The sequence below is a fragment of the Lepidochelys olivacea genome (genome assembly GCF_965140295.1).
Source record: "Lepidochelys olivacea isolate rLepOli2 genome assembly, chromosome: 24".
Lineage (NCBI taxonomy): Eukaryota > Metazoa > Chordata > Testudines > Cheloniidae > Lepidochelys > Lepidochelys olivacea.
This window is the reverse complement of record NC_140434.1, coordinates 92,099-104,925: the sequence shown is the minus strand read 5'-3', so window position 1 is coordinate 104,925 and position 12,827 is coordinate 92,099. Positions and strand designations below refer to the sequence as shown.

At 38.9% G+C, this 12,827-nt stretch overlaps 1 protein-coding gene across 4 annotated transcripts in view; it reads left to right on the top strand.

Annotated features, from left to right (window-relative positions):
* SYT11 (synaptotagmin 11) overlaps window positions 1-12,827 on the top strand; it is a 45,209-nt gene that overhangs the window by 21,352 nt on the left and 11,030 nt on the right. For 3 of the 4 annotated variants that reach the window (XM_084613239.1, XM_084613238.1, XM_084613237.1), the window contains exon 2: window positions 3,824-4,647. In XM_084613239.1, coding sequence (XP_084469365.1) covers window positions 3,961-4,647 — 687 coding nt within the window. In that variant the 5' untranslated portion in view covers window positions 3,824-3,960. Of the gene's footprint in view, window positions 1-2,452; window positions 2,521-3,823; window positions 4,648-12,827 lie in introns of those variants that run through there. The other variant, XM_084613240.1, reaches the window with a different exon arrangement.

Below are 12,827 nucleotides of genomic sequence, written 5' to 3'. Positions count from 1 at the left end.
CCATAGACACTTTTTGGATTTGTCATGTAATTTCTTAGTAAGCACTAGCTAGTGTATCTGATACCTTGTGGATGCAGAAATTGCTAGGTGAAAAGCAGAACTATAGTTCAGACATGATAGAAAATGGTTGTGTCTCTTTAAGGCATGATGTCCATACAAACTTCCTACCTGACAAGAAAAAAAAAGAAAAGCAAGCTAACTCTTAAAAAGCAAAATGCCCTTACAAACTTGCCTCCCTCATCTCTAAAATACTAAAACCTCAAGGAAGTGGTTAAACTGAAATCCTATGTTAAGAAAAATCCTAAAGTAAAGAAAAAGCTACGAAAGTTCAAAAGGGACATTGAACAAGCTAACCTAACAAATTATTTGTCTAAACAAAAAGGCTTGGTATGACAAAAATTATTGTAAATGTACACGTGATAGAACTGATGTTAATATTATTGCTAATAATTGTAACTAACATGTTGCTGATACCAAAAACTGTAAAAAATTACAATGTGTCTAATCTTTTGGAAAAACCCTTGAACATGTTAAGAGTGATACATAAGAACACACTTTATGTTAAAAGGCCTTGTGATACTGATATTTCACAGTGAATGCCTGTATCTGATCTGGAAACTGTACACAGGAGAAAAGACATTGTGGACCTAATGTGCTGTGCAAAAAAGGGAAACTGAGGTATAACACCTCACAGCCCTCATGGTTGAATGCTAGAGTATGTGCTCTTTGAAGAACATTAATGGCTATGTTAAGTCAATACATAGACTAAATCCTGGAATCACTAAAGTGTTTCACAAAGTACGGACTAAGGTTCTAACTTGGGCAAAAGCATGCATCAATAATTTGGCCTTACTAAGAATTCAGTAAAAAGAAAAGGAGGACTTGTGGCACCTTAGAGACTAACCAATTTATTAGAGCATGAGCTTTCGTGAGCTACAGCTCACTTCCTCAGATGCATATCGTGGAAACTGCAGCAGGCTTTATATATACACAGAGAATATGAAACAATACCTATTCCCACCCCACTGTCCTGCTGGTAATAGCTTATCTAAAGTGATTTCCAGCACAAATCCAGGTTTTCTCACCCTCCACCCCCCCACACAAATTCACTCTCCTGCTGGTGATAGCCCATCCAAAGTGACAACTCTTTACACAATGTGCATTTACACAATGTACAAGCTGGGCTTGATTGTCATGCACATTGTGTAAAGAGTTGTCACTTTGGATGGGCTATCACCAGCAGGAGAGTGAATTTGTGTGGGGGGGTGGAGGGTGAGAAAACCTGGATTTGTGCTGGAAATCACTTTAGATAAGCTATTACCAGCAGGACAGTGGGGTGGGAATAGGTATTGTTTCATATTCTCTGTGTATATATAAAGCCTGCTGCAGTTTCCACGATATGCATCTGAGGAAGTGAGCTGTAGCTCACGAAAGCTCATGCTCTAATAAATTGGTTAGTCTCTAAGGTGCCACAAGTCCTCCTTTTCTTTTTGCGAATACAGACTAACACGGCTGTTACTCTGAAACCTAAGAATTCAGTGTAAACATGGCACATATCAATGTTGGAAGGTCCTTAAAAGGTATCCAGGACCTTTAATTTCTCCCTTCCACACCAGACTCACATTGAGGGTGTGACGCATGGCTAGAAAGGGTTAAACATCCTGCAAAATAAATGACTCAAATTCGACCCTTAAAGACATGTGGGGAGGTAATGGTTGTGGTTTTATGCATGTATATGGGTAATGGTCAACAATGTAATCAACAGTCCCTGTCTATGCTGTATTCTGATAATTCAGAACTCAAAAGAACATCCTAGCATTTAAATGAATTGTAAACACGGGATCTCTCTGTATTCATCTCTCTTTGAAATGTATAGCAAATCATCTGTGAACGGTGGAGGAACAAGGAAATTGCCTTATGTTAATTCTATATCTAAGTACTGGTGATGGACCTCCTGCAAAGATGGACCTCCCCGAGGAACTCCAGCTTGTCAAAGAGGACATGAAATTGTATAAAAGATCCTTGGGTCCTGATCCTATTCATCTCAGAGCTGCTTGAAGCTTCATACAGTGGAAACTTAGGCCATAAGGACTGCGATCCCAGTTCTAACTGGATCACCTTGAAATATAAACATTGGACTATAACTTATAGACTATTTCTGAAAGAACTCTTTGCAACTATAAAGCTCACCATCTCTACTATGAATCTGAATCTTAAGAATTGAACTCATGTCTGTATGTATATTGATCTTTTAACCATACTCTCTCTCTTTTGTTTTTTAATAAAATTTAGTTTAGTTAATAAGAATTGGCTGTAGCGTGTATTTGGGTAAGATCTGGAATATTCAATAACCTGGGAGGTAATGTGTCCAATCTTTTGGGATTGGTAGAACCTTTTCTTTTATATGATGAAATAAGATTTTCAGAAATCATCATATTTGACTTAGGTACCTGGATGGAGGCCTGAGGCTGGATCACTTTAAGGGAACTGTGTTGTTTGGACTTCTGAGTAACCAGTAAGGTAATAAAGAAGCTGTTTTATGCTGGCTTGGTAAATCTGAGTATTGGAATATCCACCAGCTTTTTGGGGATTGTCTGCCCCATTCTTTGCATTTTACCCTAACTGAGTGACCACAGCTGGCCCCCACTGGGACCCTGGTCACAGATGATAGGACTTTTTTCTTTGGGGCTGATAGAGAGACACCCCCTAGTGAAACACCCCCTTAGAAAGCTTTCCTCTCTCTCTGCAGCTGCCCGTCTGCCAAGATATGGAAGACAACAGGTAATGACACTGAGACAGGTGTGGAAGCAGAGAAGTTCATTGTTCATGAATGGGAGTGGTTAACAAAGAAATAAACTTTTGGATGAGACACACTTGTGGGCATTTCATATCACATGGCATTCTTCTCAAATGTAGGGATGTAAGTCCCAGTACCTGCTTAAAATCTATCTAAAATTATCCTTGCAGGTTGACTTTTATGATATTCTACAGTTCCTGCCTTACACTCTTGTCTAGTGTCAATATGCACGCTTACTAGCTACCACTTTCTACCCCAGAAACAGTAGCATTTAGTGGTCAATGAAGTGATTCCTCTATATGTACCCTGTGAGGCTCATAAAATTATATAGGATCCTTCAGGATGAGAATCCTCATGTAAATGGAAACAATTTTTGTAAATGTTTAATATATACAAATTACAGTTGTCAGTATCCAAAATCTATAGCCATGTCTGAGATTCAAGTATCTGAACAGGGTGGGAGGTTACAGTCCTTACAGTGAATCATTTTAGGGCCAAATATCTAATATTTAAAATTACTTAAGTGTGACAGAACTCTGGATTCTAAATAGTATAACTACTTATTACTCAATTGCTGATATTAAAATAGAAACAAGTACTATTTTTAAAGAAGCCATAAAGTGTGAGAGTGCCTCTTATGGCCCATGAAACGGTAGTTCCCTAGTAAACACTTTTACTAGAGCAGTGCTGACATTGATGATGATGGCATACAAAATTGATTTGAGAGAATAAGGAGCAATAAAAATTTGAAGATGTTATTAAGCAAAACCTAGGGCCTCTATAAGTGTGTGGAACTGAGTCCCACATGGAAAAGAACAATTTTAGGAAAATAATTTCAAGCTCCAAAGGCATTTCTGTCACCAAGATCATTGAGTAATAATGGACATATTCACTTGATAGGTTCGTTGGTTTTACGAGGTGTAGGGTGTATTTTCTTTAATTAGAATAACATGCTTTTTTAAGGGCTGTATGAACATAATAAGCCTAAGGGTTATCTCATCCCTAATTGTTTTGTCTTCTTTACAGATGTGCCTCCAATTGTGGCAGGGCTTATTGGTGCCACGGTTCTTGTGGTGTCTGTCTCAGTAACAGTATTTGTGTGGACATGCTGCCACCAGCAAGCAGAAAAAAAGCACAAAACGCCCCCTTACAAATTCATTCACATGCTGAAAGGCATTAGTATCTATCCGGAAACCTTGAGTAACAAGAAGAAGATTATCCGGATCCGCAGAGACAAGAACGGCACTGTCAAGGAGACTGGAAGAGGAAACCTTTTGGTAGATGCTGCAGAAGCTGGTTTAGTGGGCTCCGAGAAGGCACCAAATGGGATGAATGCAGCCCCTTGTATCGACCAGCTCCCAATAAAAGTGGATTACGGAGATGAACTGAGTCCAGATCAAAGCATCACTCCAAGTGGGAGCAAAATCTCCTCCCCATCTTCCCCAGAAGAGGCTGTCCTGCTGGGAACACTGACTTTCTCAGTGGACTACAATTTCCCCAAAAAAGCATTGGTGGTGACCATTCAAGAGGCCCATGGGCTGCCAGTGATGGATGAGCACACTCAGGGCTCTGACCCCTACATCAAGATGACAATTCTTCCAGACAAAAGGCATCGAGTGAAGACTCGTGTGTTGCGCAAGACCCTGGACCCTATCTTTGATGAGACCTTTACCTTCTATGGGATCCCCTACAGCCAGCTGCAGGATTTGGTGCTTCACTTCCTGGTGTTGAGCTTTGATCGCTTCTCTCGAGATGATGTGATTGGAGAAGTCATGGTGCCCCTCTCTGGAGTGGATCCGAGCACTGGAAAGGTCCAGCTAACCCGAGAGATCATCAAAAGGAACATACAAGTAAGTGACTTCTCTCTCTGAATTTGGAGAGACACTTCACGGGTTATGCTTGACCCTGTGTAAGCTGATCCCCAGTTAGGCTGAGTTTTCTTGGCAGAAGGGACTCAAAATGTCTAGGAACCAGGCATACAGCAAACCCTTATTCATGTGAGTAGTTCTTACTTGTACTAGTCCCATTGAAGTCACTGGGAGAAATTGTATCAGAAAGGCTTGCAGGATTGGATCCCAGGTTATTTATGTTCTGGGTTCTTGTCCAAAAGTCGCTATGTAAATGGTTCCAAAGTAAAATACCCACAGAAGTACTTGTTTCCTCTTATATTTAGTGCCTGATAATCATTTCATTTCATTAATGATAATCATTTCATTTAAACTCCATTGTTTCAAACAGCTAGGTGTCACTGCTGCAAAAGTTTCAGAGTAGCAGCCGTGTTAGTCTGTATGCGCAAAAAGAAAAGGAGTACTTTCTTTACTCGTGAGCTACAGCTCAAAAGCTTATGCTCAAATAAATTTGTTAGTCTCTAAGGTGCCACAAGTACTCCTTTTCTTTTTGCTGCAAAAGTGAATCACACCATGTCACTATAACCAAAACAATAAAGTGTGGACCACATCAGCAAGGAGGGAATTTTTAACAGAGTCTGTAAATCAGGGTGAATAAAAATCAATGATTTAAAAAAAAAATCAGATTTTTTGGATTTAAATCGGATTTTTTTGATAAAATGCTTTTTGAGGAAAAAACCTATAGTTTTAATTAAAAGAAAAGGAGTACTTGTGGCACCTTAGAGAATAACCAATTTATTTGAACATAAGCTTTCGTGAGCTACAGCTCACTTCATCGGATGCATACTGTGGAAAGTGTAGAAGATCTTTTTATATACACACAAAGCATGAAAAAATACCTCCTCCCACCCCACTCTCCTGCTGGTAATAGCTTATCTAAAGTGATCACTCTCCTTACAATGTGTATGATAATCAAGTTGGGCCATTTCCAGCACAAATCCAGGTTTTCTCACCCCCCCACACACACACATAAACCCACTCTCCTGCTGGGGGGGGGAGGGAGTGAGAAAACCTGGATTTGTGCTGGAAATGGCCCAACTTGATTATCATACACATTGTAAGGAGAGGTTTCAGAGTAACAGCCGTGTTAGTCTGCATTCGCAAAAAGAAAAGGAGTACTTGTGGCACCTTAGAGACTAACCAATTTATTTGAGCATAAGCTTTCGTGAGCTACAGCTCGAGCTGTAGCTCACGAAAGCTTATGCTCAAATAAATTGGTTAGTCTCTAAGGTGCCACAAGTACTCCTTTTCTTATTGTAAGGAGAGTGATCACTTTAGATACGCTATTACCAGCAGGAGAGCGGGGTGGGAGGAGGTATTTTTTCATGCTTTGTGTGTATATAAAAAGATCTTCTACACTTTCCACAGTATGCATCCGATGAAGTGAGCTGTAGCTCACGAAAGCTTATGCTCAAATAAATTGGTTAGTCTCTAAGGTGCCACAAGTACTCCTTTTCTTTTTGCGAATACAGACTAACACAGCTGTTACTCTGAAACCTAGTTTTAATTAAGATACATTATAGCTCAAAGATATCTCATCATGGAATAGGGATTATAAATTATAATTCTATAGTATGAGACAATATATTCATGTAATGTTTAAGAAAAGTTTTGTAAATGAGTTCCAATAGTTCATGGATTAGGGACCCGATTTTATGGGGTTCCACAGGCTTCTGTATAGATTATTTAGGTTAACCTTTCTATCTACCCAATGAGACTCAGTGCTCAGTTTAGAAGATACCATCAGAGATGCTTAGTTTTGCAGTTCTCAAACTGTGGATTTATGTCTCCAGAGGTAACATGCTTGTTAACAGCAAAAAAATTTTTAAAATAAATAAATAATATAGAGAGGTGAGAAATAACAGACCTTAACTCTATTGTCCCTCTGCAACTTTGTGTACACAGAGTTAATCCCTTACCTCTCTCTAAAAGAGCAAAGTTTCAGAAAATTCAATGAATAGAAGATTGTTGGGGGCAGAATAGACCTGGACCAGGAGAAGAAGTCTGGAGATAAATGTGAGAAGTGTGGGACATATGCTTGTTTTGTTAAAATATTATATGTTTGCTGTTGAAGAAAAAAATCCAGAATACTTAACACTGTTGTTTTAGTTAAATAAAACAGTTTAAATGTCTCTCTGGTGATGTTCTCCTCCTAATACAGCATGGCAAGAAAATCCTCCAAATATTAATGATTAACCTTTTGAATTGGAGGTAGTTCACCTCCCAATGACTTCATAAATATCTGCTTCAATTACTTTGGTAATTGAAATAACCAATCATTCATTTTCTGATATAGCTGTAAAACTAATCTGAAAAGTTTTCAAAATAAATCCCTGTTTAAAAATGTATAGTGTATACCTTTTAAAAATGAAACGTACACTTATCTCTGAGTTGTGAAGAATATGTATTCAGGTTATAACAACCAACAAGAATGCACTTCTATTTGGAAAATCATGATTAAATCGAGTCTTCCTGACTAGTGATTTAAATCATGCTTTAAATCAATTTGATTTAAATCAAATCCACCCTGCTATAAAGGCTGGTTGACTCTTGTAATTTGCTGCTGTGTATATATGTCTCTTTTCTAATTATGGGTTAATGTTTTATTTTCCGTTTTTATTTAGTACCTGTCATGCAAAATTAGAAATAACACATACTTGGATAAAGAAAGTTTAATGCACGTTGATTTGTTTTCTTGTACATTTCTAAATTGAAAGTAGTTTAGTATTGATTTCTTTTTATCTTTAACTCATTGGGGCCTGAATGCACAAAAGGAGTTTAGGCATGATGATGCTCAGTGTCACCATGCCTAACTTTTCGGCACCTAGAAAATGACTGCAATTAACAACTGAGTTAGGTGCCTGAGTTGCTATTTAATGAATCGGGAGAGCTAGGCACCTTAGACTGCAATTCACAAAAGCCAGCACATTAGGCAGACAGACATGGAAGTTAGCCAGTGGGAGATGCTGATGAGAAAGGTGTGCGCTAAGCCCCATCCTGTCTCAGATATAGGCAGACCTGCAGATATGTACCTATCTCTGCTTGGGATTCTCAGCTGCAAACCCTCTCTTGGCAGTAGGTGCCTAGCTGTTAGGTGGGGAGGATAGAAAGAAGACTTCCCTGATAACTTTTATTCCAGTGGTTAGGGTACTCCCCTGGAATGTAGGAGACCCCTGCTTCAAGTACCCCCTCTGCCTGAGAGGGAGAACCACATCTCATACGAGATGCTATGTGCTGCAGTGCCATCAATAAGCTACTATTCTCTTTTCTTTGCGCCATGCACTCAGTGCTATTTCTCTATCCTGTTGTCTGGCTGAACAAAGATCCAGAATGAAAACTAACCACTTATTAGCAAGAGAAAGTATTTGAGAGGCTGGCAGAAGCTGTGACCTCACTCCAGCTGAGGGTGGTTTGTCCTCCAATTCTCAAGATTGCTTACACGTCTGAAATCTTATTAAATTCATTTCAGCAGTGTCCCTATATATGTCTTTTTAATGTTCTGCTGGCCAAGAGATTAATTCCTTTCAGAAGCAGACATGGTCATCCACCTCACTATTGGCTTCAGGCTAGATTACTGAACACACTACTTGGGGCTATCCCTAAGGACTACCCAGAAACTTGCACTAGTGCAGAATATAGCAGATCGCCGCGCTCTGTATTGTCTGCCATTTTACTTCTCGATGCAACACGTTGCCTTGGGCTTTAAAACCTTAAACAGTTTAGGTCTTAAAACCAGCCACCATATCAGATACCTTTTCCTCCTTTATCCTGCCATGGCAACTGTGATTAATGAAGATGTTTGAATCTTCCTCTGCAAATCTGAAACTGCAGGGCTAGAATTTTCAGCTGTGCCTAGTATCCACTGTGGGATGGAAAGAGGCTATTCTAAAGTATACTTGCTGGCTATAGCCCCAATAGTCTGTTATGGCATCTCTGAGTAGCCAGAGTGCCATGGTATTCTTACCTTGTTCCCTCCAGTACAGTCATACCACTGCAGCACTAGCATAGGAAGAACTAGCTAGGAACTCCCCCTACTAGAGGGAGTTGCTGCACCTTCCTGGCCTCTGTGTGTTGCCAGAGCGACACAGAGGTCTCAGATAATGCAACAGAATTTGGTCCACAGGAGAGCACTGCAATTAGTATCGGACCCTGTAGTCTGAAATTTAATTCTGACAGACAGTGGTGGCACTAGGTATAAGGAGACTAAGCAATTGCTTAGGGTCCAGCAGTTCAAGGGGGCCCCAAAATACTATTCTTATATTTAATGTGGACTTGTATGTGTTGGGTAGGTATATTCTTTGATTTGTGGAAATAATACAATTAGTATTGTCAAGAGATGGGTGAGCGACAAGGGGGCTCCAAAATATTTGTGCTTAGGGCCCCCAGTGGGCTAGCCCTGCCTCTGCTGCCAGAACAGTTAGACCCTGTGTCTTGCTGCCTTTAGGGTATTAGGCAGTTTGCATCAGTTTGGCAGATTGTCTCCTGACTGTGAGGTGGACTTCCCACTGAGAATTAGTGTCATGGATGGCTCTCTCTTGGATCAAGTCTCCTTTAAGAAACTGGTTAAGTATCGTATTCTATTCCTTAAATTATGTAAATTGTTCCTAGATACTACAGTAATGGGCACCTTGGAATTGTGTGCAATAAATAAGTGTGGAGAATTAAAGGATGAAACTAGGACAAGACATAATGTCAGCAGACTGCAGTCCCAAATCTTCCTCAAAGGCTTTGGTGGGAAACAGCCAGTTACACCCTCTTACTGCTAATAAAGTGTTATCTATTAAGCTGTGATCTATGTTTATGAATGATGTATGGAGTGAGAGCATCACATGAATCAAAATTCAGTCTATCCAGTGTATTACTTGAAATTTTCTGTGCATGATTTTTAAAAATAAACTCCTTAGAAGCATTGCAAAACTAAATGCAATTTTCAGACAGCAGAAACTGCTGAATAGTTTTGAGTATGAGATGGTTTTCCCCTCTGTAATTTATGAGTTGAAATGTAAATGTGCAAATTCCAGCATTTTGGTTTACTCCTCATAGGCTCTGCAAGCAAACCCAATGGGGCTATTTAGAAGTATAATGAGGAGACAGTACTTGCATTCCAATTCTGATTTTTCCTTTAGTGGTTGATCTATTTTTGTTACTCAGCTCTAGTTTCAATTGGATATGGGATTCTCTTCTTAATTTCCTGCTCTAAAATGTGGTAAATTTTTGCGGTTCTCTATTAAAGAGCTATTGTGTCTCATCCTAGATGTAGCTGCATTTTTATTTGTAAGGTTAAATTCTTCTTCTATGTGCAGCCTGTAAACAAACAAACAAGCAAAAATTATAAAGGATCTCTTAGCATGAAAGATTTTAAACTCTAAAACAACCCCTCCCACATCATTTCATTTTAACATTATTGCTCCCTACCACTAAATTTTCTTCCATGCTTTGTTGTTGCTCACGACCACTCCACTCTTTTCCTGTTCATCCAAGTTGTTGCTGTCTGCTATTCCCATCTCCCTGTCCAGTCTTGTTAGTTTCCTCACAAACTCTTCTCCAGGACAGAGATAATGTCTTATGATAGAAATGACCCATTTGAATGTAATTAAAATGTATTGTCTCTGAACATATTGGATTCATTTAATCAGGGGAAATTAATTGTTAATAAAAGTCTAAAGCACACATGATAATCACTGTGACTTCATCACAAGGCTAGCCACAACATTTTTGGAAGAGAAGTACCTTTTGTATGTAGCTCATTGGTAACCACTGCAACCTTACAGAATCCAGCTGGAACAGAACTGGAGTGCTATTATTCAGATCGGAAACTCAGGATTCTAAAACCTAAGGCATTCTGGAGTGAGTACAACGGAATGTCCAAACATTGATCTGAGAACATTTTCATACTGTAGTATAGCAAGTTATTTGATTGGATTCTCCCAATGATATTCCTTTTAAATTCACTGACTTCTAACTTAGAGAAGCTTAAGGCAGTTTCTGCCCTCATATTTGGGATTGGGTTCATCTCTCCCAACTTGTCAGACAGAGGAACTTTAAGGTTTTATATAGTTGGTTTGTATTTTCTTTTTGTAATTAATTAACGTCAACCAGAAATGACTGATCAGTATCCCTGTATGTATCCACAGAACCTAAGTTATTTAGATACCAACATGATAGTCACTTCTAAGCATCACTAATAAGAAATTCAGTCTAAATAAAAAAAATTATAGCCCCCATTATAACCTTTATCAAGGATACACATTATGTAACATTACTAATAACCAAAGAACACTTTCAGTGAGAGCTGTGCATTCCTGAAGAGATACACAATCCTACAGACATCAAAAAAGTTCATACTGAAGATAACTCTTCTAGAACAAATATATGAAAGTCTGGAGTATGACATTTTGAAAATCCAAGAAGCTATTATATAGCTACAAGACAGTAAAGCTGTAGTTCCTAATGGAATTCCCATTAACTGATATACGAATTTTTCTAATGCTGTCACCCAATTTACACAAAATGTACTGTTACTTCAAGCTAACAAAAAGCCTAACAAACTCTTACTGAGGCTACAATTAGCTTTCCTAAAAGAGATTAAAATCTGGCATTTACTGGCCCATTTCCCTCCTTAATGTCGTTTGCAAAACCTTAGAAAGAACTTTACCAACAGCTTGGCTCCCTGCTGCCTACAATTAGGTACACAGATCAATCTATTTTTTGGTATAAGCAGGTAGCTGGCAAAAATGTAAGGTGACTTTTGAATATTATGACAAAAAAAATGCACTCATTCTAAGCCTTGACTCAGAAAAGGCATTTGACAGTTTCCTCTGGGATTTTCTTTTTTATTTGCAACCTTAGAGGCCTTCAATCTGGGGGTCTTACTTTGTTACATGGATCAATATGTTTTATCAAAAGCCAACAGCAGCAGTACTGATGCGTCGTCTGAGCTCTTGAAAGCTGAAGGAGTAATCAGATGTGGCTAACTTTTATCTCACTTATTATATTCATTGGTCTTAAAACTCCTTCCCGTCACCTTTTGGACTATTAGAAGAGTGAAAATTGGCAGCCACAGCCACAACATTTTACTCTTTGCTGAGAACCTACTGATATATTTACTCCTTCCCTACAATTCTGTGCCTCAGGTACCTTTACTTTTGGAAAGAAAAGGAGTACTTGTGGCACCTTAGAGACTAACAAATTTATCTGAGCATAAGCTTTCGTGAGCTAGAGCTCACTTCATCGGATGCATACTGTGGAAACTGCAGAAGACATTATATACACAGAGACCATGAAACAATACCTCCTTCCACCCCTCACTTCATCGGATGCATACTGTGGAAACTGCAGAAGACATTATATACACAGAGACCATAAAACAATACCTCCTCCCACCCAGAGTGTTCATGGTCTCTGTGTATATAATGTCTTCTGCAGTTTCCACAGTATGCATCCGATGAAGTGAGCTGTAGCTCACGAAAGCTTATGCTCAAATAAATTGGTTAGTCTCTAAGGTGCCACAAGTACTCCTTTTCTTTTTGCGAATACAAACTAACACGGTTGTTACTCTGAAACTTTTGGAAAGCTAATTGGTCTTAAAATTAAATAAATTTGAACCCTTATGTACAAAGATGCTACCAAAAATTTTTAAATTATAGTGGAAGCCTCCCTATTTAAATACCTAGCAGTAATAATGCCAACAAATCTGAATAATAATATTTAAAGGAAATATTTCACCACTTAGTCACCAACCAGACAGACCTGACAAAGCAGCAGGATCTCATATTTTCATGATGGGGCTGTGTTTGCTGGCACCGTATCTTAGTTGGATATCAGTAAAAGATAGCATCAGTTTCACACTCACGAATTGTAAATCCATTTTCACTGAGAGTGCAAAAGCTTAGGCAACTTTGTGGGTATCTAAAGCAAAATCCATTTCTAACACTTGGAAGCCTGCATTATTTTAAGCTTGTTAAGCTTACTGTTTTCAAAGACAACATAGCACGTGTTATTCAACACAGTTCACTTATCCAGACTCTCTCAGCCTTGAGGCATGGACTGGGAGTAAAATTTTCAAAAGTGCTCAGTGACTTAGGAGTCTCAGGACCCTAAGTCTCATTGAAGGTCAGTAAGCC